Below are 24,380 nucleotides of genomic sequence, written 5' to 3' on the forward strand. Positions count from 1 at the left end.
TAAATGGAGCTACTTCTATTCAGACTTAAGCCTTTAAATTCTGCTACTTTTGAGGAAATTCATAATTTTCTTTCCTTTTTAAACTGTTGATATTACTGAAAGCTCAAAAACCTCTGTGAGGAGTAAAAGAAATGAAGTGTTACTTAAGGTCATTTTGACACCTTCAGTAGGTTGTTGAACAAATTAACCAAATTTAAAAAGAAAATGTCTTTTAGGTAAGTWACAGGATCTACAGGTTCACAGAAAGATTTCCATGCTGGTAAAGCAGACCACAGAACATCATGATTTGAGTTTTCAAGCAAGCTGATTGTTTTCGTGCTGAGGGTACATTCACAACCCATCCCCCAAAATAAAATGGGACACCTGTGACACCTTTGATGTTAAAGTCACAATTCTTCTCCAGAAGTTAYGGTTTGTGTCATGCAAAGCCATTTGCTGGGTCAAAACTGAGACATAACTGAATCTCCTATTCCAGTCCTTAATGCTGACAAGGAGTTCCTCAAGTTTCCAAAGTAGTGTTTCTTTAACAAGATCCAGGAAGAAAATGTGGAGAAATATATGACAGAAACAGAGATACAGCTTGACACGCTAAAGAATCGTTTGGAAAACATCTGCTTAAATTAAATTTTACTATTAAATCCAGACATCTACTCATCTTGAAAGGAGCTTGCTGCCAGGCTCTTTCCTCAATGTTCTCATATTTTCCACCCATTTTTTCTTGCTGGAATCTTCTTTAAAATTATTTTTTTCACTGTCAGATTGCCGAACAGATGCCCAGAAGGCCATAGGCAGCAGAAAGACTTAGTTTTTAACAGAATTGATAAAATAGACAAGTAGAAGGAAGAAAGAGAAAAAAAAGAGCACATAAAATACTCTAACTGGGGAAAGGGTATAGGTGAGGAAGGAAAACACCACAGCTTTGCTTTTCTAYGTAGCAGAGCTGCACAGTGCAAACTCAATGCATTGAGCAAGGTGGGCAAGCAGAGCCATTCTGGACATCCCTTGAGAACTCAGGTCAAACCTGTAAGTTTACACAAAAAATTATCTAGCTCTAGATTCCTTCTGAATTCTAAAGGGAAAAAATAAGTTTCAAAGTACTAAAAAAAAAATAATGTCACAATGTTTAAAAACAAAGCTCYAATAAAAAATATGTTAAAGACCATCTTGAATTGCCAGACTTCCTGTAGTCAGAGCAATCCATAAGGCATTGGAACTAGATGTGTCCARCTGCAGCTTGCTCATTTAATGGCTGTCTTTTCAAGTCACACCCTGTCCTTTGATTGCATTAAAYACCCCAAATCTCAAATTAGATGAAGACTGGATGAACACCTATTAACCTACACATGCAAGGGTGCCATGGAAGTGTCCTTGCACTGATTTCTTTCCTTTAACATTCGTGTTAAGAAAGCACTGTAGCCAGCTCCAATAGTGCAAGGAGAATATAGTCATCACTATCCTTAAAAAAGGGAGAGCCACCTTTATGTAAGAAAAGATTCAGATGCTACTTTTGTTTTCCCTAAACCGGGCTAGAAGGAAGAATGAATGGGAAGCACAAACAGATCAGAAAGGTTAACCATGATACTCCAGGTGTGTGTAAAACTTCCTCCCCTCCATCAGCCAGCACAGCCTCCCTTTCCCAGCTGTGCAAACCAGGGTTAACAGAGTTCTAAAAGTCATCCCACGCATTTTTTGTTGCCTTAGGAGGTTTTCTGGTCTTGCTCTCTCCTCCTGTGTTCTCCCAGTTGGTCTCCCAGTTTTCCCAACTGTCGCTGTTACTGTTCTTGTTGGAGACTGTTCCTGAGCCCCACACGTCCCAGCTATCCGAGCTCTTCTTCTCTGTGGAATTGTCCACATAGGTCCAGCTCTCACTGCTTGGAGATTTATGAGCTTTTGGTGCATCTGAGTTGCCAAAGGTCTCCCAGAAGCTTTGATCTACAGCATTGTTCTGGTAGCCCTCCCCTCCACTGTTCTGGTAGCTGTCTCCCTCAGCTGGTCTTTTGGGAGGTGGRGGGAAAAGGAAGGTAGAAATACGTTACTTAAGCCAAACATAACAATAAAAATCAATGACCCCAAAGAAAACTATAATTCTACTGCCCTTTGCTTGAAAAAAAACCCCATTCTAATCATAAAGGCAGAACTAAATATTGCTCCAAATGATAAGCTTATTGTCTAAATCACAAATTTTGTTAATAGATTTAACAGGCTCAGGAAAAGGGAATGTGCATTTAGAGTAAGTTTTAAACCAAGAGGTGTGCACTGCTTTGTTCTCAGTTTAAAAACAGTTATAAACAGTTATACTGAATTCCTCCCTATTCCATAGAGGACGACTATTAGCAGAGACAGAATAATTTCTTAATATTGAAAAATTACACTTCATTAGTATTCTGCAGAGAATGTACACGAGATAAAATTATGTGTTTAAAGAGACAAAGTAAGAACAAAAAAATTACCTTTCAGAATTATCATCTGGTTTGCCTGAAAAGAAAGTGGTGACATCTCTCCATCCCTTACTCCCAACTCCCTGAACCTAGAGAAAGAAAAAAAGATTCCATTCATTTGGACTGAACCAAAACACCTCCCAAGTCCAACAGCAAAAGCCACAACCATTCCACCACCTGTTCCCATAAATCAAACACATTTCACCAGAAAATTKAACTCACAGCTCATTAATATTTTTGATGGGCAGTTACGTGGTGGAAGAACACACACCTGACAGCACTATGCTGTTGGAAGAGGGGAGAAGCAGAGCAGACTTAGCTTTTTCACCCATTGGCCTAATACCTTTTAAATCCTCTCCTAGACTTCCTTGACAAAATACTGGATTTGGTCCTTACATAAAATTAAACTTAATGAAAGCATTGATGTTTCGACCTTATGATTAATGTAACTTGTATTTGTATTTCTATTGTTCTACAAAGCTACTTTCACTCTGTTTCAGCATYATTTCGGTACCCATGGAAAACAGGCCAGAAGCTGAGTCCTAGAATTGGATTAGAAATACAAATTCTGAAGTGACACCATGAAAGGTAATATTCTGAGTTAGAGATAGGGAGGATGAATCCCAGAATTCAACCTGAGAGCAGCCAGGCTCTAAACGGAACAGGTAACATGATTTATTTTATTTTATTCAAATAGTACAAAATCTAAGACACTGAGCTGGTCTATGAGACAGCTTCCAGTGGTGACTTTCCAAGTGCTAGGAAAACACACATTGCTGGGTAACAAACACCATGCAAGTTATCACAACAGGTGTTAGTTTGTGCAGGGTTTCTGTGCTTGGCAGCCACAGACAGCACTTACCACATCACCGAGCACCGAGAGCAACGGAAGGCAAAGGAGAAAGGTGCAGAGTATTAGTAAGTTTTACTGGACCAGTGTCACACAAGCTGTCTCCATATTCCCTCACACATTTCCTTTGCTGTTTGGGACACAGGCTGTTTATAACMACACCATGTCCTCATTCAAATTACTAAGAGGACAACATCATGCCTCTACAGCTTTTAACACCCCAGCAGAAGTGCTGTCCCCTGAGAATTCCACTTTCCAAATTTCTCTGTTCAACACAAGGAAAGGCCAAAGCTGAATTGGGGTTTTGTATCATTTTTTGTAAGAATATGGAGACTGGCTTGACTTGTCTGGCCTCCTTAAAGCCAGGCAGACCACCTCATACCTTGCTGGCCAAYTGCGATACCCCCATGGTTACCTCCTCAAGTATTTTCCCCTCTTTCACCTATGTGGACCAAAGCATTGGTAATTAGTCATAAAACAAAGTGCTACTGAAACCTTCAGAGAAGCTCACTTGTGCTTAACAGCTAAAATGTCAAAAAACCCAACCCCAAACAATGAAAATATAATCAAATCAAAACTAATGAAGTTTAGAAAATTATATGTAAAGTCTGTTGATCTATAGTGGAGTCCTTGGTGTCTGTGGGAATTTTCTGTGGCTTTACAGCCAGTTTGAGGAAGGTATCATTTACACCCAGCTTGAGGAAGGTATTGCTTACACACAGTTCAGGTATCATTACACTACTGAGCACAAAAACACCAGTACAAAAAAAATACCTGCAATGATTAAGCTTTATAAATATATTCTGCTACATATAAAGATTGTATTTAGAAACTTGGCAGATSCCTTTTATTCTCTTTCTTTTATAGATGCTTATTTAACTATTAAAAGGGCTTTGAATTTTGGTGTAACACAACACAACTGGTACCTTTCACCACTTAATAAATGGCAGTTGTTCCAAAGCAAGTGACTTTGTATAACCATATAGAAAATACTTATTTCAGAAAGTAACACTTATTTAGAACTAACAGCACAACATYCTACGGGAAATGGATCTCTCTCTTTTTTTAGCACAGAATGCATAATTCCTCATTAAATTGTCCTACAAAATAAAAATCAGCTSAAGGAAATGCACCCTAAAAATAATGCTGAAAATAATGCATCTAAGCCCTCTGAAATAAGCTGTGGATAATTCTAGGGAATAGGAAACCAATTAGAGTCTTCTCCTGTGGTTTGAAATGCCATGTGGCAAATGGTGAATTAATAAAGGTAATGAAAGAGGAATTATTTCACAATATGATTAAACCATTCTTTTCAAACAGCTCAAAGATGTTTGACTGAATTAAAACAAAGCTGGCAAGTACATGGGTAAAACACCAGGAACTTAACACTCCAAGATACAACTACTAATATATATATATATATATATATATATATATATATATATATATATATATATGTATATATATATATATATTTCAGTAACTGATTTTCTATCTATTTAGGGTGCATATTCCCCTTGTTCCATCTTCCATTATTGAAAGTTTGATATCTATAAAATGGCATCTAACAAGGAAGAATGTAACAGACTCAGGTGGACATGAGAAAGGTTGGTGGAGGGATTTTACCCTTATTAACATTTCACTGATAATAGCCTGGCTTTGAGTTGTTTAATGTTTCTCCTTCACAGAAAGATCCCCGGAGAACCTGGGCAGCTGTGGCAGGAGGAATCAACCACTCCCTGAAATGATTGTATTAATTTTCTGCAAGTCATTTACTAGTTCCAAAGTTACCTTTTCCTGTGCAGGTTTGAGAACATTTTCATTTAATGTCTGACCTAACTCTGAYGCCTATTTAAAAGCAAAACAAAAACAAAGTCAGTTATATTTTCTCTTAAAAAAAACCAATAAAACCCCGCATCCAACAACTTCTGCAGGCTCATTTCTCAGCAGTATCTCAAAAAATGCATGAAGCCTTTAACTTTGATTCATACAAGCAGAATGAGCTGAAAAGCACACACAGCAAAGTGYTGCAGGAGACATTAAAAGACAATAAATTAAAATCAGATGCACATGGCAACAGATGCCCAGAGCCCAAGCAAAGTCTGACCTTGCACAGGAAGCAGAAGCAATGGTTCAACCAGCAACGGCTTCAAGGATGGGCCCCTTGCTACTGCCTGCAGCTGAATATCTGGAAGAACTGACCTCATTCCCCCTTGTTTTTCCATACTAATTAAATTACTTGTAGAATTACATYCTTTGGGCTGATTTTCCCTCAATTCCTCTGTCTTGTAGTGTTTCAACYGTCACCTATTAATAAGAGCTCAAGTGTTTCTAAGCAATACACAAGAGCCAAAGCTGTGACAGAAGATTTTGGTTATCTTTTTTTAAGATCCAGGTTTGCAGGGAGAAAAAACAATGAACTTCAGAAATCTGTTGCAATCCAGAACAAGATGCACAAGGATATTGTACCTCAGAGGCAGTTTACAAAAATGTAAGCCCACAGTCTACGTCACAAAATTACTTTCCTAAGACAATGCTGACAAGGACAGCAGGTTTAGAAGAGTTTGAAATCACTCCTTGCCCTACTACCATAATAAGCTTTTGACAGATTTAAACTTCCTTCAGATTTGCCACATCATACTGACTGCCTTCTGAATTACCCTGGTTAATCCAAAAGGGACAATATGTGTGCCAGGCAATTATTCTTRAACACCAGCAGAGACAATCCAGTTTCATTTCCTACAGGTTTGTTAACACTGATCAGGGTGTGAGCACTCATGCTCTTCCTGGGAACGGAGCACCTTCAATATCTTTCCTCCAGATTCTCAGATGTCTAAGAAGCTTTGCCCTTAGCCACAGCATTCCCAGGATCTCCCCTTTCCCCAGCCATTATTTCTAATACTTCTACTCCTTATAGGTTAAAACTTCTTTGAGAGGAAAAGGCCAAATGTAACCTCACTTCCACTTAGCAAGAAACATGAATGCAAATCACAAAGGGCTTGTTCCCCTTGGAARTGAGGCTATAAAGTGTTTAAGAAAAACAAGAAAGGAGTGTTTAAACCTTTGAAAAACCCTTTGGAGTCTACTGAACCAATCAAACTCCTTATGTTTTGTAACAAAAAGTTTAATACACTCAGACTAACAGTTCAGCTGTCCTAAGTGGAGTCACTGCTAGAATTATGAACAATTCTTATATGATCCCTCTTACTCAACCACAGARGTTTCTACACGTGGAATGGAAAGATTTGGGTACAATTGTACTTTCATCTGAATCACTTCATCTTTCCTATTGTTGAACTTAGGACAGCACTCTAACCATCACTACAAACACTTCATTCACGTGTCTGCCTTCCAACAACACCCAGCTCTTGGCACATTCCTGGGGCAGACATGCAAACAGAAATCCTGAAATCATCAGAGTGCAGACAGCAGCACAGTCAATTTTTGGACAGTGCAGAGGTTGGGGATCTCTATCCAACTGAATGAATTTTAAGTAGGTTTGGAAAAACGTTACCATACAAAACACACAACATTATTTTAACAGGTTTGACGTAAGGCAGAAAAAGAAAAGACAGCTCAGGAGCAAATGCACATAATTCAGCACSAACAGACAAGGAGTCCATGCACAAGAACAGATGTGAGGGTGTTACCGGCTCTGGCTGCTGCTTGTAGCCCCAAAACTTTACCCAGAGAGCAAAAGAGAAAAGAGCAAGGAAGGTAGAAGCAGCTTTAGGCAAAAAATTGGCAGCATTTTTTCAGGCAAGTTAAGTAGCATGAACCYTTTCCAACTTTTAACATCTACTGAYAAGACAAACAATGAAATGTGTTTGGCCACTAGGCATCAAATATACTTTTAACCAATGTAGCGCATCAAAAAATGTTAAATCTGTTCTGCAAAGGGTCAGAAGTWTCAGGAAAAAAATTTAACCTTCACTAATACAGCTTAAACTCTAGAGCACCATGTTGGCATGGTCCTTGTCAGYAGATGTGATGAGCTTTTAAACTTAATATTATATTTATATTTTTAATAATGCTAAAGAACAGCTTCTAAATGGGAAACTGCCCAAAGAAACGAAGAGGAAGACCTGTAGAAAACTAAGTTTTTCTTAAGCCAAGCAGTAACTACTTCAAAGCTTTGAAATAGGAAGTTGGCATGTTTCAACAAGACATTTTTGTTGCAAACATGCCAAAGTTTGAAGGCAATTTGAAGGATTAATATCCCAGTGCATAGACCTGTCTGAACACCAACACCTGTAGCTGCACATTTGTTTTCAGCAACACATTTCTCTGCCTATCAGAAAGAAAACCAGACTAATRCTGCACATACACAACAGTTACTGTTCAATTAAAACTCCTGTACCATCTATAAATATATGTAAGGCTTGTCTCATTCAGAACATGGCAAATTATGAATCTGATTTTTTTATACATTTTTACATTTTAATTGAAAACTTTTCCTTGCAAACACATCTTTGTTATGTCAGAGCTCTGTGCAGCTCAGGTCTGATTCAGTTTGATAAATGAAATGCTTTTGTTATTGCTACCTTTTAAAATATACTGAAGCAAGTTGATTTATTAATATTAAGCAGTTCATGTTTATAACATCTCATTAGGCTTTAGCAGGGGGAACATGGCTTGCATTGTATTATATCACCAAGAAAACTACTCCATGATAGWCCATATTTAAGATTYACAGAAGGAAGATAAGGGTATGTTAAGTTTGCAAGCTCTACAGCCTCTCCAATACATCCAGCAGGTACAAACAGCAGAGTATCCTTGTTTATCTCTTGCTTAATTTCATCACTGCAGTTGACTGCAATTCTCGTGGAATTAAAAGCTAGAACTAAACACTACTGTGCATTATGAGAGAAAAACACACTGGTCTGTTGATGATCAAATCTCAGTCAATTGGTGCAGGCAAACATATGGCATTTAAAGACAATTACACTGAGTAAGAGCTAAATCTATAATCACCTTTTGACTTGCTTGAGATCCAAATCTGGTAGCCTGTGAAAAGAAGCAAATACATTCAGGTTTTTAAAACACTATCAGAATCTCAGAGTTTACAAACATTTACTAAAAYGCGCTCTATTTACTTACACCCTCTTTAGCAGCTGAGGCAATTTTGCTTGCTCCAGTTGTAAAACTGCTCCATCCCTTTAAAGRAAGTAAGAAAGTCCTAAGTTACATGTGAAGAATAAAAGCAAATTACCAAGTTTTTATTAAAACAGATTAAAGTGAGTCAAAGTTCTTCAACACAGCTTGTCCTGCAGTTGCAAGGACTACCTGCTACTGAGAGAAAAAATAAGAGCCTTTCACTTAACTCAAATATAGTGATGAACTTCCAGTATTTGTGTCAATTTGAACAAGCCTGAGATTTTCAGAYGTTGCTTTACTAAAAATGGCTACCTGTGTGGGAAAAAGCAATCCCATGCAGTGGAAGGTAAATTGTTTTCCTCACCAGAATGAACACCCATGCAAGGAACTCAGCCTTACTCCCAGAAATACAGGAGTTCAGAGCACACTGCAATGTGTGTCTGTGCTCACACGAGGGCATTTCAGCCAGCACATTCTCTGAGATCCTGGATTCAAAAAACGGCTCACAGGAACATCAACTATGTCCCCTCTCCTTATACACACATTRCAGATGTGCTTTCTAGTCTGAACTCTCTGTCCTAAAAGCTGTGAGTTATCTAGAAAATACTCGGCTGACCTATACCAAGTATCCTGTGGGATCACTTGGAATATCAACATCAACCTGTTCAAAGGCTCAGTCATTACCTTTCTCTGTTAAGTTCTAGTGACAATATTTATTTTTAAATCAACAGTGGAACCTCTTGTGAGGTTTAAACCAGTGAGGCTCTACAGAAGGCTACTGGCCACTAACCTTGGTAGGAAACCTTACTGTATTTCTATTTCCAAGTGACTCCAAATCCCAAATATTGTTCAGCAYTGTGACTTTACAGCCTATCAGAGCATAAGTATGGCCCTGACTGCCTCTGACTTTATTCCCATCTTATTTCAACAATGCATCCTTCACTATCTCTACTTGAATCATGACAACTGTTCAGCCATATGCTGTTATCTCTTCACACCCTGTCACAAGTATTTCAAATGTTTTCATCACTGCTCAGGGCTTACGGCACCCACAAACACACACATTTCAGTTGTTTTCCTCTGAACATCTTAATGCAGTTAATAGATTTAGAGCTATTTCCTACAGGTAATTACATTGTTGTCCTTCAGCCCTGCTGATTATTATTTCTTAATCCACTGCTATATCCTCACTTATTTCTATGAACTGATACCAGATATAACTCCTAAAGTTTTGCTCAGGTTTCTCCATTTGCCATTTCAAGTCCGCCAATATCTTCTTTACTCTTTAAGAATACAACCAATACTCTGCATCTCTCCATACCTACCTGGACTCTTTAGTTTCTCTTCACCATTTATATTCWCCTGTAACAGGGGCTAAACCAGAAGGAAATAGTAATTCAGAAACCTCCAAGCAAATTCTTACCGAGTACAATGAGGACATGGCRTTATTCAGGAAGTCATCCTCTTTTTTTGGAGGGTTTACTGTGTTCCCAAACCCCACATAGCGATTCTCTTGGCCACTGCCACAGGAAAAAGAACAAACAGTACCTGTATCAGCATGCAGTCATTAAAAGCCTTAAATAAGAACTGAAAAGCATGAAAGAATGACAATTGTTTTTGCACCTGGAAAAGAAAGTCCTGTAGCACCCAGCACCCAAAATACAAAACTACTCACTTCATAAAGATATAACACCAAGGATCCACTGAGGAATCCTTGCACAATACAATTTCCTCTGTGCAAGCTAATGTGGTCTTAATGATTCTCCRGGTTTAACAGATCACTGACATCACAAAGCTGAGTAAATCCTAATRAAGTGATACATGAAAATGAGAAAAGGAATGAAAGAAGCTTTATAAATGCCTCTGTTTAACTCAAATCACTGTAAGATACAATATACAATCAGAATCCTCYAGTTTGGAACCCACCACAATAACATTTGTAGTTACAAGCTTTTTCTTCAATGCTTCAAACATGTTTGTTATGCTACAGACAGAGGCACTCAGAAAGTCAGTAAATATTGCATTACCCTTGGTAGGAGCTGACATCATCATTTAACCAGTCTTCAAAAGCCTTGTCAGAAGAGGCAGTTGCAGTCTGAGATTGTCCAGCAGAACTGAAATAAAACATTCAAGAATCAAAGCCACGTAAAGCAAAACCCACTAGCTCAGCATGGTAGCTTGATGTATATCACCATAATACAGGTTAAAAATTGATTATTTATTTCATCTATCAAGTAGGGAACTCTAATGCAACCACTAAAAGGCATGAAGCTCTTGTTCCTGATTTACAACTGCTTTTGCAGTTAATTTGGTTCTTTAGTGCACRGAGTAACAAATACTACATGCAAAAGCAGAACAACAGGATGGCTGTGCCACAGATTTGATGCTCCCATGGTAATTAGCAGCAGAAGGGAAAAGGCTGTTTCTTCTTCCCTGGCATCCAATCCCAAACTGGCACAGCACCACAGTTAAGGTGAGGATGTCACACACTACTGTGACTGTCACAATGTCTAATTTCAGGTGCATTACAAGTCAGGATAACACAAGTATGGCTTGTCCTCTGCTCCTCCTCACTTGCCTCTGCCATGGTTTAAGGTTCAGGTGATGTGGGTGGGAATTACTACAAAAACAAATTCCTATTACCTCACACTCCATTACTTCAGCTTGTTCAGACACCACCACCAACACAGCAATCMCAGCAGACATTAAACCATCAGATTTTGATGTTTGATCTGTATTTGATGATGTTTTATCTGTACCTGTACCAACATTAGTTAACCAGGGTACGTACCGGTGAGCAGAAGACAGAGACATTTTAGGTTGAGGTGGGGTCCAGTTCCTGGCAGGAGAAGTTTCAATGGACCACTCCTTGCCTTCAGCGACTGTAGCTACCTGGAAGAGGCAGAATAGTCATGAGCACTCAGTCAGAGATTTCATACAAGCTATACACTGGCTCTGCAACATGAGGACAAGTAATTTTCCYAATCTGCTGACAACTGCATGGATCAATTAATATGTTTTCACAAAAAAAATTTTTCTGACTTCCAGGCTGTGATGTTGAATTGAGCTCTGGTTTTATTTCAGGCAACTGATTTTAGACAACATCTTCAAAGAGGCAGGTTTGGTTTGAAGAGGAAAGACTGCATTAATGAAGAGATGGAAGCGCTGATCACAGAGTAATAGAGAAACAGAACTACATCATTGTGTGTTACTACATACACTAAAGATTTATTAAAAATCACTTTGGATAAAATTGTACAGCTGAAGTAGTGACACTGAATAAACAGCTGCAAGGAACTGCAGCACTGAAAATTTAAATTACCTCAGCTAAACGCAAAAATGAAAATTTCAATAGAAAACTCTTACAAGAGCTGAGAAGTGAGCATTTTAAGACCACCAAAAAGGTAGTCCTGGATTGCCCACTCTGAGGTAACAGACCCTTGGGATACCCTTGGCCTAAATTAAGGCAAACTACTATCAAACAATGAATTAAAACCTTTTATTTCTGGTAGAAATTATTCAAACCTTCTGATAGGTTGAACAGCCTGTGGCAGCAATGAATTAAACATTCCTAAACATCAGCTGCAAATTAAACTTGTAAGGAGAGGAAGAAAGGAATAAGATAGGAAAATAGAGRTCGAGAAAAGCTTCCAGATAACCACAAGGGTTCCAGCACTGTCTCTGGTCCAGTTCCTCTGGATGGCAGGAGCACAGGCAGCCCCTCTCAGCTGCACTATTTACAGACTCCCACACATATGTTTTGTTATTCCCAAACTTTTCAGAAAGGGGTTGGGGGGGGTCTTGTGGTTTCAACTGCCCTTCCTCATCAGAGATGCAAGTGCAAARCTGTCTCAAATGCGAGTTTAGCGTTACCCAAAATAAGGAAATGAATCCAGAAAAGCTACATACTGCCCAAGACACGCTTCCCCAACCCCACCTTATCTTGCTGGCAGAGCAACATTCCTTTTCTCTTCTGCCGAATATTTGAGCCATAAACTCATTCAGGTTCACATTAACTCTTCCTGGMTTTCACTCTCTCACTTTACCCTTTCAGGAACCACTGCATAGGGTCAAAAGAGTTGCCACATTCCCGACTTTCAAAACCAAGTGCTTACAAAGCACTTTGGTATCTCCAGATCACACTGAGCTCACCTGGTCTCTAAACAGAGCTGCAGCTTTGCTGTTGTACTTCTCYTGCATTGTCCAGCATGGATCATAATCATCTTGAGACTCCAAGAACTCTCGGAATTTGCTGTTACCTCCAGCTTTCATCTTCTCCAGCTCAATATCCTTCCACTTGTCCATGGTTACAGAACGCACAAAACTGAAAAGCAGGTTTGAAAAGAATAAATTTTAGATCACAGCTTGTTATAATTGCATGCTGTATCAACAGTGACAAAAAAAAGCTTATTACAACCTATCTCAAAAGTTGAGAGTATAAACATSTTAGAGAACACTCTCCAAGTACAGAAAGACAGATCATCATAAGAAGGTGGGCAGATYCTCACTGAAATAAGCCAAAATCATGTCATTTATTGGCATTTAAAGGAGACAGTCAACAGAAGGCAACTGACAGAAAAAGCARCTTCCCTCAAGTCCAGAAATTAATCAAACCCACTGTGTAACAGAAACTTTTCCCATAGTTCACTCTGCAATTTTCTTTTTCTATTATCACAGATGTTGATGGTTGGAATCCAACCTTAGCAATTCTATGACTCTATGTCCTCATCTCAGAAATTTCATTTTTTCTTTCATGCCACTTACACAACAGTTCCAAACTCTCCTTTCCTATGCAATTTCAACTCACTAACGAGTTTCAAATCACCCCTTGAGAAGCAAAAAATGTACATCTGAATGGCTTCCTTGATTTCCTTCCTGGGCTTTCTCTCCTTTCCCCATTTGAGTAACTATTCCCTGCTCTGCCACTATTACAGACACACCGTGAGTCTCCAGAACCCATAACAGTTCTTATTCCATAGACTCCCATCTCAGCTGAGCATTTTTYGTGGAAAACAACCATTTATATATGATACAAAAAACCCACCATTTATATATAAGAAAAAAGAAATCTCCTAACAGAATAAAGCTGTTTTGTACATTAGCTTTATACCCAATTAGTTACAGACAAGGCACAGAGAGCAAAGCCCACTTTGGAGAGGAGTATGAAGCAAAACTGACAGTGAAATGCTGGATTTGAGACAGTCCATACATTCCAAACCAAAATATGCTGTTCACAGCTGTAATGCACCCTGAGGTAATGCAACTCAGTCCATGGTCTGTTGGAAAGGCTGACCTGAGGTGAACTCCCAAGCCTCGGTGTTTTCCTGAGCACTCAAGACAGATCCAAATTCCATAGGTCACACTCACCCACTGGGGGTTAAATGCACCACATTCAAAACAGAYCTGTGAAAGAAAAACAATTATCTCTGCAATCTGCCATCATTGTCCATGGGAAGTTTTCACAGTACAGCTCAAAAAGGCAAATCATGAAAATGTTACACACAAAATCATTTCAGAAGGGAGAGTTTTTAGTATTTGGAAACACCTTTCCTGACAGCCCAAACTTCCTTTAAGCATTTATGCTGTTTGCATTACAAAAATTACTGTACTGACTACCAAAAATCAGTGAGGAAATATAGACAAGCAAATGGAAATTACTGAGCAAAGAACTCATTTTGATTTCATCTCCATATTGTCTTGAGGAAGGAGAAAGTAACCAAATGAATTCTTGAGGCTTCCCTGGCAAAATAAAGATGTAACATTTAAAGTTGGGAACATTTATYCAGTCACACTACAGTTTGGCAGAAAATGACAGCAGATCTAAACAGTTTTTCCTTTAAAAACATCTTTATTGCTCATACAGTGCAACAATTTCAGTTTTATGGTTGGACTCACCATTCAAGATTTAATGTATTGATATAAATAAAACTGAGTCTTTAAATGGACTATCACATTAAAGGTAAGGTATAATCAAGCTACTTGAAATGGACCATTTTAATTAAAACTGTGCCACAGACACCATTTGTTGACAAAAAAAACATGGGTTCCAGCCTTACTAGAACTTCTGAAAGACTTATGACAAATATGCAGAGATATATGGTAATGCATAAATGAGATACCCAAATTTATATGTTACCATTAGTGAGCCATACCACAAAGCAGCAGCAGCAGCACTCCAGAGTACATCTGGAGAAGGTAAAAAGAAAATTCAATTCTACAAAATTGATCTAAAGATCATAATTTTCTCACATTGTTCTCATCTTGTGCTCTGACTTCCTTGAGGACCTTCCTTGTTCTTGGACTTGCCATGATTCTGCAAAGGGAGAAAAAGAAAAAACTAAATCAMGATCACAGCTTTGATTTTGCTAGGATGCTCAGTACCTCACAAGCACAGCTCTGTGACAAAGAGCTTGGAATCTAAACCACTGACTCACAACCAGCTGCAGAGGAAAAGCAGACAAACCAAACCAACACAAAACCCACAACCTTATTTTTCCATTTACTTTGCACTTTTGGTGGGATTTAGTCATCTTAACTCTATCATTGGAAAGGTGTAATTCAGCCAGCTGAAAGGGGGGGAGGGTGATGAAAATGGGAATTCTTCTATGTCACAAACAGTATCAAAACAGACTCTACTGGGATGCTGCTCTCATATCCATCCACTACTCTTCCCRAAAGCACTTCATAACATCCACGATTTCAAGGGATCACATGAACACAACTCATCACACCTATGCAAAAATAGCAGAAACTCTTACACTTCAGAATGCAGAACGCATTGCTAAAAGAGCACCTTACTAGAAAATACAACATCTTGTAATTTTCCAGACATATGGAGTTTGCTTGTCAACTGAATTCTAAGAAATTAAAGCAATTATAGGACCTTTTACACAAAATAAAATGCTAGCTCAACAGGCATGTCTCACTGGCAGACCACATCATCTCACTCTAATTTCTATGACACAGAAAACAGCAGGGAGCAGTGTCAAGCTACGGACAAAATTTACATTAAAACAAAAAATGAGATTCACATAGTACACAGCCTGGAAAAACCCAAAGTACACAAAGCACTCATGATTAAAAGAACTACAGTGCAAGGTTACTGCATGTAGTGGTGAGTAAAATCGTCCMATCATCCTGCATCAAAATAAAACTGAACACAGTTATTTTTAGCAATAATCAAATAATTTTTTTTTTACTTTCAGAACAGGAAAATGAAAGTGTGGCAAGTGAACCCTCATAAAATGAAAYGTATCTTTTCCAACAGCATTCCAATAATATCATTTAAATCGTCCATAACTTACTCATGTGCATGTGAGGAGGGACAAAGATAGCACTACACATAGCAAGCATTTGCTCATGTCCTAAACAACAACCATAAACACATTTACGTGACTCAAAGTCCTTGTCTTCAATWCCATTATTTGTCCCTAGGATATAGGGAGAATTCTTCCTCTGYAGTACAGAAATTAAGTAAATAACTCAGCAGGAATAGCCAGACAGACAACAGTGCACCCTCTGGGCCCTCCTCTTTGCCATTACTGTCACTTCTTTGAATGCCAACGTCTCTTCCTCARGAATGAATTTCCCAGCATCTTCCTGTACATTACTCACAACTTTCAAGGCTCCTCTCTTTGGCTGGATGCTCAATCCTCTCACCACTACCCTTCCTGAACCATTTTTCCTTCTTTTTCATAGGTTTTCATTCAAAATAGCCAAAAAAAGGCAGTCAGGCCTTCCAGCCTCAATGGCAAACATGCACTGCTGGAGCTGAACAGGAAAGCCTCTTCCCACTCCAATTCTGCACATGCCAAGAATTGTCTGTAAAGCACAAAAACACATCCATCCTCCAACAGCCAACATCCATCCCCTTTCAGTGTTTACACACAAGTTTCAGATCTCCAGCTCTAAGGTGACAGAGGAAGCAAYTGCTTTTGGTTCTGCCACAGCTTCTTTTCTAAATAGAATCTGAAACACTTTGGCCAACTGCAGTCTGAACACGTTCTCATTTCACAAGCACCAGGTACCCTGCCCAAATTACCACGTCTGACTGGTGGGAAGGCAGCTTCACCCACACCATATCATTCAAGAAAAGGAGAAAAACTAAAGCCACCACCTTTTCATATTATCTCCTTCAACAAAGCACTTGGAAATAGAGTACAAGGTTAAAATGTCATATTCTAAGCTAACAGGTAATTCCTTTAGAGGTGCCTAGTTTATCTTCAATGATTTTCCCACAAAGTTTTAAGGGGTCAAATTATCATTGATTACCACCAAAAAGCTGATCCCTGGYAGCTGGTGGCTGACTGGACATACAACCACTGTGCTGTTTAATTTTCGTGACTAAATACTGAAGAAAGAAGCTGTGCAGCCACGGTAAAGAAATATACATTGTTTCAATTTGATGTAAAAAGACACAAGCAGTTAAGAAAATGTTTAGTAAGTTTACACTGAGATGTTTAGTAAATTTCAATTGAAACATGTAGTAACTTYCCATTGAAAATACAAATATTTTTGACTAAGGGATCTAAAGTGGAAATAGGCAGCTTCACAAAGGCCAATCTCACACTCTTATTTCCCAAACAATCTGTTTCCAGAGCAAAAACTAGACACACATGGGTTCAGATTTTCAGGTTAGGAAATCTTTAGTTTGCTAAACACAAGCAAAAAGGCAGAAGTGGGCTAGAAGCAGAAGTAATCCACAATAGGACTTTGCTCCTCTGATGCAGCAGCAAATTCAGAGACAAMCTGCAAAGAGCTTTGCAATTCAGTACACGAAGAGTCAGTGGGTGACGTGGCCTGRTGACTTCACGGCCCTGAAGGTTTCCTGTGAGTCCCACCAGAGCAGAAAGGCCACAGAGGCTGAAGAAACCCTTTGAATCACACACTGTGCCCACCTCGATGGAGCTGGCACGGCTCACGTCCACAAATACATTAAAAGCCGCTGCACACTTTTAAAGCATTGCAGTTTCACACTCACCCGCCTCASCCAGCGCCTCGCAGGGCAGAGAGAAGGGCGATTCCTTCAGGCACACCTGCGGTACCCGGATCSCAGCGGCGTCCTGCAGCCTCCCTCAGAACATGGCCGGGTTCCGMCGAGCCCTCCGGCCTCTGCTTTCTAGGCAAGAAAACAACGCAGAAACAGCTGAAATAGCGGAGAGGAGATGCCTGCCTCCCGCCACGCCACGCCAGCCTGGCACCCGCACCTCGCCCGCCCTCGGGACCGTCCTGTGTGACAGCGCGGGGGCCGGGCCCGAGCGCCGCCACCTCAGCGCTGGGCTGGGCTGGGCTGGGCGGCCCTGAGCGGCACGGTGAACCCCGGCCCGGGGAGCCCCGGGAACGCACCGCGGCCCTGAGCGGCACGGCCGGCCCTGCTGCCGGTGCCGGTGCGGTGTGTGTATCTGTGTCTGTGTGGGTCCCGATGCAGCCCCGGTCCCGATGCAGCCCCGGTCCCGATGCAGCCCCGGTCCCGATGCAGCCCCAGCCCGGTCCCGCCCGGCGCCGCCGACGTTGCAGCGCGCGAGGCATTGTGGGCGCGCGCCTTAACCCGCTGAGGTGCGGGGCGGCCGAGGAGCGCCGAAAATACCCAAATTCCCAATTCCCCGTGTGCCAGGGAGAAGTTTAAGGGATTTGTTTGAACCGAGCAAAGCTGGAATTAAGCTTTAAAGCGAACCTCGGGCGCTCAACCCCCTTCGGGGTCCAGGCCGAAAAAAACACCGGGAGCTATCCCTGAGGGGAGGCTGCCCATGGAGGTGAATGATTTCGAATTACAGGGTTTTCCCTCRGTCACTTATTTATATAAGCAGAAGGAGATTTGCAGCTGAGGCCGTATGTTGCTCCCAGGCTGGGAATAGCAAATTGAAGGGGTGGTTGTTCCCCCCAGCCCTCTCCTGGTACTAGAGGCTTCACGTCCAGCTCTGCCTGTGCTGCTGTGGTCACTCTAGGATTGCTGCCCCCAGTCTAAGGGGGATCTAAAGATAAAACGGAACATCCAAAGGAGGCCACAAGGATGAGGAAGGGTCTGGGGAATAAATTAGAGGAGCAGCTGAGGGTCCTTGGCTTGTTCAGCCTGAAGAAGAAGAGGGAAGACATTAGGGTCTGCAGCTTCCTCCTGAGGGGAAGTGGAGAAGCGATTCCCATCTCTGCTCATTGGTGACCGGTGATAAAACACAAAGGAATGGCTGATAATGTGTTAGAGGGAGTTTGGTTTGGATATTAGGAAAAGGTTTCTTCACCCCAAGGGTGGTTGGGCACTGAACAGGTTCCCCAAGGAATGGTCATGGAACCAAGGGTGARAGAACTGAAGGAGCATTTGGACAATGGGATTGTTGGGATGTCCTKTGCAGAGCCAGGAGTTGGACTCGATGATCCTTGTGTGTGCCCTCCAACTGAGGACATTTTCTCCCAAGATCCTCCCAAAAGTGAGGGTAGATCAGATGGAAAGAGCACCAGGAGTTGCTTCGTGGTGCTTGGAAGCACAGGCCAGGCGAGCACATTTGTGCTATCCCTAACTTCTTTTTAATCATCAGCTGTAGGCACAGAGCAATGATTTAGTGTTTACGTCTGAATCCCACAGAGACAATACGCTGCTCATTTCAGTGCAACTCCGAGTCTGGCCTCCGTACTTAATAAGTAGGCTATTATCTGACTATCAGTGCACGGGAGATTAACGGGAGCCATTTTCATTACCATTAATGGTGGCTACACACATAATGCCCTCACATCAATGAGAAGATAATGGGCCCTTAAGTGTGCGTGTGTAAGGCCGGCAGAGGAAGGGGTATGAAATATAAAGCAAACTCRCCTTAAATAATTTGCTTTTCCAGTTAAGAAGAAAGTAATATCTTCTCATAAGCACCGTCATTTTCTGGTAAACGTGRACCAACAGGCAATGAGGTTCCCATTACACAAATGCTGTGTTACAGGGCCTAATGAGAATATTAATCTTTGCTTTTCCATATAATTGGTAGACAATCCAGTGATCGGTGTTGGCGTTGGCTCTGCAGCGGTTCTGGGTGAATGTGTGTGCTCACAGAGCCAGGAGTCATCCTCAACCCCAGATACTCAGTGAGCAGCCAAGACTTTACCTATGTGAGACTGCAGGATGGAGCTGCCTGGTGTGCAGGAGGAATGAAGGGATGCCACAAACATTTGTCTTTCTCAGCCAGCACATAAATGCRTGCCATTCCCTGGCAAATCCAGTTTGCGCTGTTCCTGGAATTTGGGATGGGTGCATAACTCTCTCCCCATCTCTGCAATGTGTGGCAAATATCTATTCTGAGATCACAGATAAAGCCAAGAAGAAACATTTGCAAAGGCACGCTGCATTGCCTTCCCTACTTGTTCGCTTTATCTGCTTTTGAACTGTTTCTAGCTTAAAACAAAATGACAAATATTTTTAGCACAATCGCCATTGTTATAATTGTTATGCCCAATGTCAAGAACATGTGAAATGTGATGATAAGGAACAAATCACAGCATAAAATAATACAAGGCAGGCACGGTATCCTTGAGCTGTTTTCCATGTTGAGATTTTCCAGATAGAAATAATTTTGCTTGGCTTCAAAAGGACAATACGCAAACATGTAAAGGTCAGTCTGATTTGAGAGCGCAGAAAACAACTAGAGCCAAATTCTGCAGAGATTTCATGAATATGTTCACCRTAATTGCAGTGAAGAAGACTAAAAGCAAATGGAAGCTTACTAAGCTAAACTACCTAGTGTGCAATTTTGCTTGTAWGTTAATGATTTTGTATGATGGCTTTGAAGCTTCTTAAGGGGGAAAAAAATCCCTGGAATAGGACTTAAACCAAAGACAATTCATTTTCACTTTTTCCTCTTTTGCAGATTTACTAAACTCTAATCTAATAATAAGACTAGATTTTGGTTATTAAATATTGCAGACACTGACATAAATCAAGTGGCATTGCCACTCAGTTTAAATTGCACAAAATTTCTTAAAAATTCTTTTCTAGAATAGAAAAGACAGCCTGAGCTGACAGCCTGAGCTTCAAATWTTAAAGGAAAAAAGTTACTACAAAACCCTGTTTTGACTTGTTTACTGATGCCTATGTGGGCTGAATTACAACACTCAGTAGCAGCAGCACTTGTCATGGACTGAGAAACCGTGGATTTTTATTGCCTTTTTCCTTCCCAACACACCTGAGATGAGCCACTATATCAGGATGTCACAGCACTTAAATTGAGGGGGAAMAAGAAGAAACGTAGATCCCTTCTTAGATAAATCTACTTAATAAATCTGAGGAGCAAGGAGCGAGGAATGGACCTGTTTGCATGATAAATGTCACCACTGGTGTTCTGTGTTGTCATTGTGTGTGACTTATGTAACTGTGTGAATAACATACAACTGTGAATATAACACAGAACTGTGTCTAGAGCTGTGTCAACAATAATGCMACCCCAAACTCAGCCCTTCTAGCACCAGGAGAAGTTTGGTTAATTGATGGGACTGTGGTAACACCCTTTTCCTGCAGGGCTTTTTGGCAGTTCTGTGTGCTGCATGCTCTGAGTAGCACACGGTGAACTGCAGGTTGTCACCTCAGCCACCAAAGACTTCATCTCATTTTCATCTCATTCCCCTAAAGAGTGACTTTAGGGGAGTCTTTGTAAACCTTGAMAGAAGGTTCTTGTTACTATTAAAAAAATGCTAGAAAAAATAATATGTGAAATATTTTCTGCCACGGGATGAAACACCAGTTGTAATTAAATGTTTATTTTTATATTATTATTTATTATGCTGAATGAGTAAGATTTATTTTTATTAATCATAGCACTCAGRGCTATTGATATTCATTGCATTTGGCAGCCACAGCCCAGCAAACTTACCCAGCTACAATGAATATTTTCATTAAACTACAGAAATGTCACATGCACTTWATAAAACAATCTCTTCCCTTTCTTTGTACAGGAAATATTACTTTTTTTCCTTCCTTTTCAGCTGAGAAACCCGTGTTTTCTGATCCATTTCCTCAGTTGACACTGGCACAAATCAGTAACTGTCACCAGCCCTGCTGGTGGTCAGGCACCAGAAGCCAGAGTTTAGGCAGGGATTTAGTCCTGCAGCTAAATCACAGAGTCCCGCCTATGGCATGACCACACACCACAGGCTCCAGCACTCAATTTCATGTCCAACTCTTCTAGGCACAGACAAGATCAGGACAGTAATCAACCCCCATCCTTCCTCTGCATATTTATAGGGAATTCACTTCTGATTGAGCTCCCTGTGCCCACTCCCCAACGCAGCTGGGAGAACATTTTAATGTGTGTATTTCTACTACCCATCAGGTCACTCAGACATCCTTTCATTATATTTTTCCACCTCAGAGCTAGAGCTGAAACAAAACTTAAGCAGATACTTGTGTTTAGAAATGCCCATCACTCCATCTCCCTGTGCATGTTTTTTTCATTTCCGATGTTAAATAAAATGTGGAAAGTTTTCATATGATACACCAGGAAGTTTGATATTAAAACAGCAAACAGGAAAGCAAATCCTTTTTTAAAAGCAGCTGTTACTGCACTCAGCTTTATGTTAATGTCACGTCCATATGTGTCACATCACAGTTTGTAGCACTGTCAAAGCTGTCAAAGTGGCCAGCTTGGTCCAGAAGGGTGAAAAAGCCTGGAAGTGCTGCTTGAATCTACTCTGTGGATATTCAGAATGAACTCTGGGAGGCTGGTTCAAGTGGCTTATTTCCAAGGCAATTAAGTCTTTCTTAAGTAAATGTGTGTAAAAAATGCTCCCTCAGCCTGGTGGCACCTGACACTGCTGACTTCTTAATACGCATTAGCTCTCCCTGGCTGGGATTGGTGAGAATATCACTGAAAACAGGGCAGAAAAATAGCTGGGTCTGTGTGTATATTCACAGTTGGAATATCTTCAGACTGCACGCTCCATCCCTTCCTCTGGGCAGGACTCACAAACACCAGCTTCTGACACTGCACACCCACATTGCTGCACATGTCCTTCAAAAGACATGCTGAAAGAAACTTGTTATTGATTTCTTCTCCATCACATCACATGAGACTTGCTAAATTGGCTCGGGGAAGTTTGTAAGCGTTTGAGAGGAAGAAATGATTTCTAAGCAAATRGGGAAGCAGCTTTTCTAAATGAGAGTGCCCTAAGCCAGTGCCCGRAACTGGAGACTGCTCTCACCCTTCAGGCTCTCTTTTTTGTCATATCATTTGAGAAATGCAACTGTTGCATGGAAACCTTGAATAATCACTTGGTATCAATACCCAGGGACCTTGGCAGCTGCATTGAATTACTTCTTGGTCACAGTGCCTAGTGAAACTGCGGCTGGAAATGTGGCTGCAATCATGCCAGCTACTCGGATTGCATGGCTGAGGTGCTGGGGTGTCAGCTGTGCTTCCCCTGCAGGGTTTAACCCTTTGGGCACTGCCTCCTCTCTGCTCCAGGCCATGCCTGTTTTGTCAGGAATACTTGCATGGAATTATAGAATATCCTGGGCTGCAAGGTACAAGGATCATCAAGGTCCAACTCCTGGCCCTGCACAGGACAATTCCTTCATGTGCCTGAGAACATTGTCCAAACACTCTGTGAGTTCTGCCAGGCTTGGGGCCATGACCACTTCCCTGGGGAGCCTGTTCCAATGCCCAGCCACCCTCTGGATGAAGAGCCTGTTCCAAATATCCAGCCTAAACCTCTCCTGACACAACTTCATTCTRTTCCCTGGGTCCTATCCCTGCACATGCCATCCCCAGAGTCACTATAACTGTAGTTTGAGCAGACTTTCTTGAAGTAGTTCAGTAGCTGTTACATGTTATCAGTCTCCAGGTTGGAAGTAAGACAGATAGGGAATTTCAGTGGATGAGGGAGGATTTTTAGTGCTGCTGCTCAGGTGAGATGGTCAGTGGCACAAAGCACCCCCCTCAGACTAACAGAAATGCTGGCAGCTTCCAGGATTTTTCTGGTTCAGTGTTTTTCCTTAATAGCCATGGAGAAATAGAAAAAGAGGATTTTGGAAGGCRTTTTATGGGATGTTATGACAGAATTGCCACAGCATCTTAGGAAAGCTGTAAAAGGTGTGAATTTGAACTTTGACTCCARTGCAGAGGTAAAAGGGTGCTGATGTGTTTGATCCAGGGGGGGGAATTATACCAGTCAGGTTTCCTTCATCCAGGCCCTTGATCACACAAACAAGGCAGCTGCATCAGCCAGATATGGACAAATTGTTCACCTTGCTATGTGAATTACCAGAGAGATTGGTGAATCTGCCTTCTACCTCTGCCATCCTCCATCTGCTCATCTAAGAGTGATGAMAATTTGCTGTGCAGCTCAGCGAGTTAATATTAGAGAATTACAAATGTGAAATGCAGATGATGGTGGTGTAAAAATTCCAAAAAGCACTGATTTGGAGCTGCCTCCCCCCAACATTGGAGACTTCACAGGGATCTGAGAGAAAATGACAGATTTCACACACCAGTTCTGATGAATTTTACAGATTGCCCTGGGCTGCTGGGAAACCATTTCAAACATAAAAGTCATTGAGAATTTTGCCTTTCTTGTGTAGTGATGAGAAAAATTTTTGAAGCATTGTGCTTTGCTGTCACAAGGCTGTTTTTCTCAGTGATTAATCCACCAGGCTGCAAAACAAAGGGAAGATCAGTGTGTGGTTTCTTTGGCCATGGCCTACTGAGGGTGTGCCACTGTGGTGTTCATCAGTTTGGGCTTCTCTGCCTCTCTGGACCCTCTGGAGAGACGAAGGACATGTCTGGGTTATTGCCACCTCTCTTAGGTCTTCTGTTATGATAGTCTTGGCTTCATCTGGCTTCACTCCCAGAACAGCTGAGCTCTCTAACAGTGCTCTAGTTAATAGCCCAGGGTAATGCCAGGTTTAAAAAATTACAAGTTTAAAATTAGAAGGTCAAAAGTTCTTGTCCTTTTTGTCATACTCTCCCTCTAGCTGGTTCAATAATCTTTCTCTATGTAGAAAATTTTCAATAAGACACATGGGA

The 24,380-nt window shown here is 41.0% G+C and overlaps 1 protein-coding gene across 4 annotated transcripts; it reads right to left on the bottom strand.

Moving 5' to 3' along the window:
* Positions 1–285: 285 nt before the first annotated feature.
* On the bottom strand, positions 286–17,828 carry ARFGAP1 (ADP ribosylation factor GTPase activating protein 1). Of its 4 annotated transcripts, none has more exons than XM_057378306.1 (14): positions 17,731–17,828; positions 17,366–17,503; positions 14,635–14,698; positions 13,679–13,788; positions 12,538–12,709; positions 11,177–11,277; positions 10,413–10,499; positions 9,809–9,905; positions 8,389–8,445; positions 8,263–8,295; positions 5,080–5,136; positions 3,671–3,730; positions 2,451–2,527; positions 286–1,994 (listed from the first exon to the last, which is right to left on the bottom strand). In XM_057378306.1, the coding sequence occupies exons 3-14, from the start codon at positions 14,692–14,694 to the stop codon at positions 1,667–1,669; spliced, it is 1,239 nt and encodes a 412-aa protein (XP_057234289.1). In that variant the 5' UTR covers positions 14,695–14,698; positions 17,366–17,503; positions 17,731–17,828; the 3' UTR covers positions 286–1,666. The 4 variants fall into 4 exon arrangements, with proteins under 4 accessions (XP_057234289.1, XP_057234290.1, XP_057234291.1 ...); XM_057378307.1 differs by lacking the exon at positions 17,731–17,828 and adding an exon at positions 17,592–17,660; XM_057378308.1 differs by lacking the exon at positions 5,080–5,136.
* Between the last annotated feature and the right edge of the window lie 6,552 nt (positions 17,829–24,380).

The sequence above is a fragment of the Malurus melanocephalus genome, unplaced genomic scaffold, assembly GCF_030028575.1.
Source record: "Malurus melanocephalus ecotype Western Australia unplaced genomic scaffold, MMel_1.1 scaffold_353, whole genome shotgun sequence".
NCBI classification, from domain to species: domain Eukaryota; kingdom Metazoa; phylum Chordata; class Aves; order Passeriformes; family Maluridae; genus Malurus; species Malurus melanocephalus.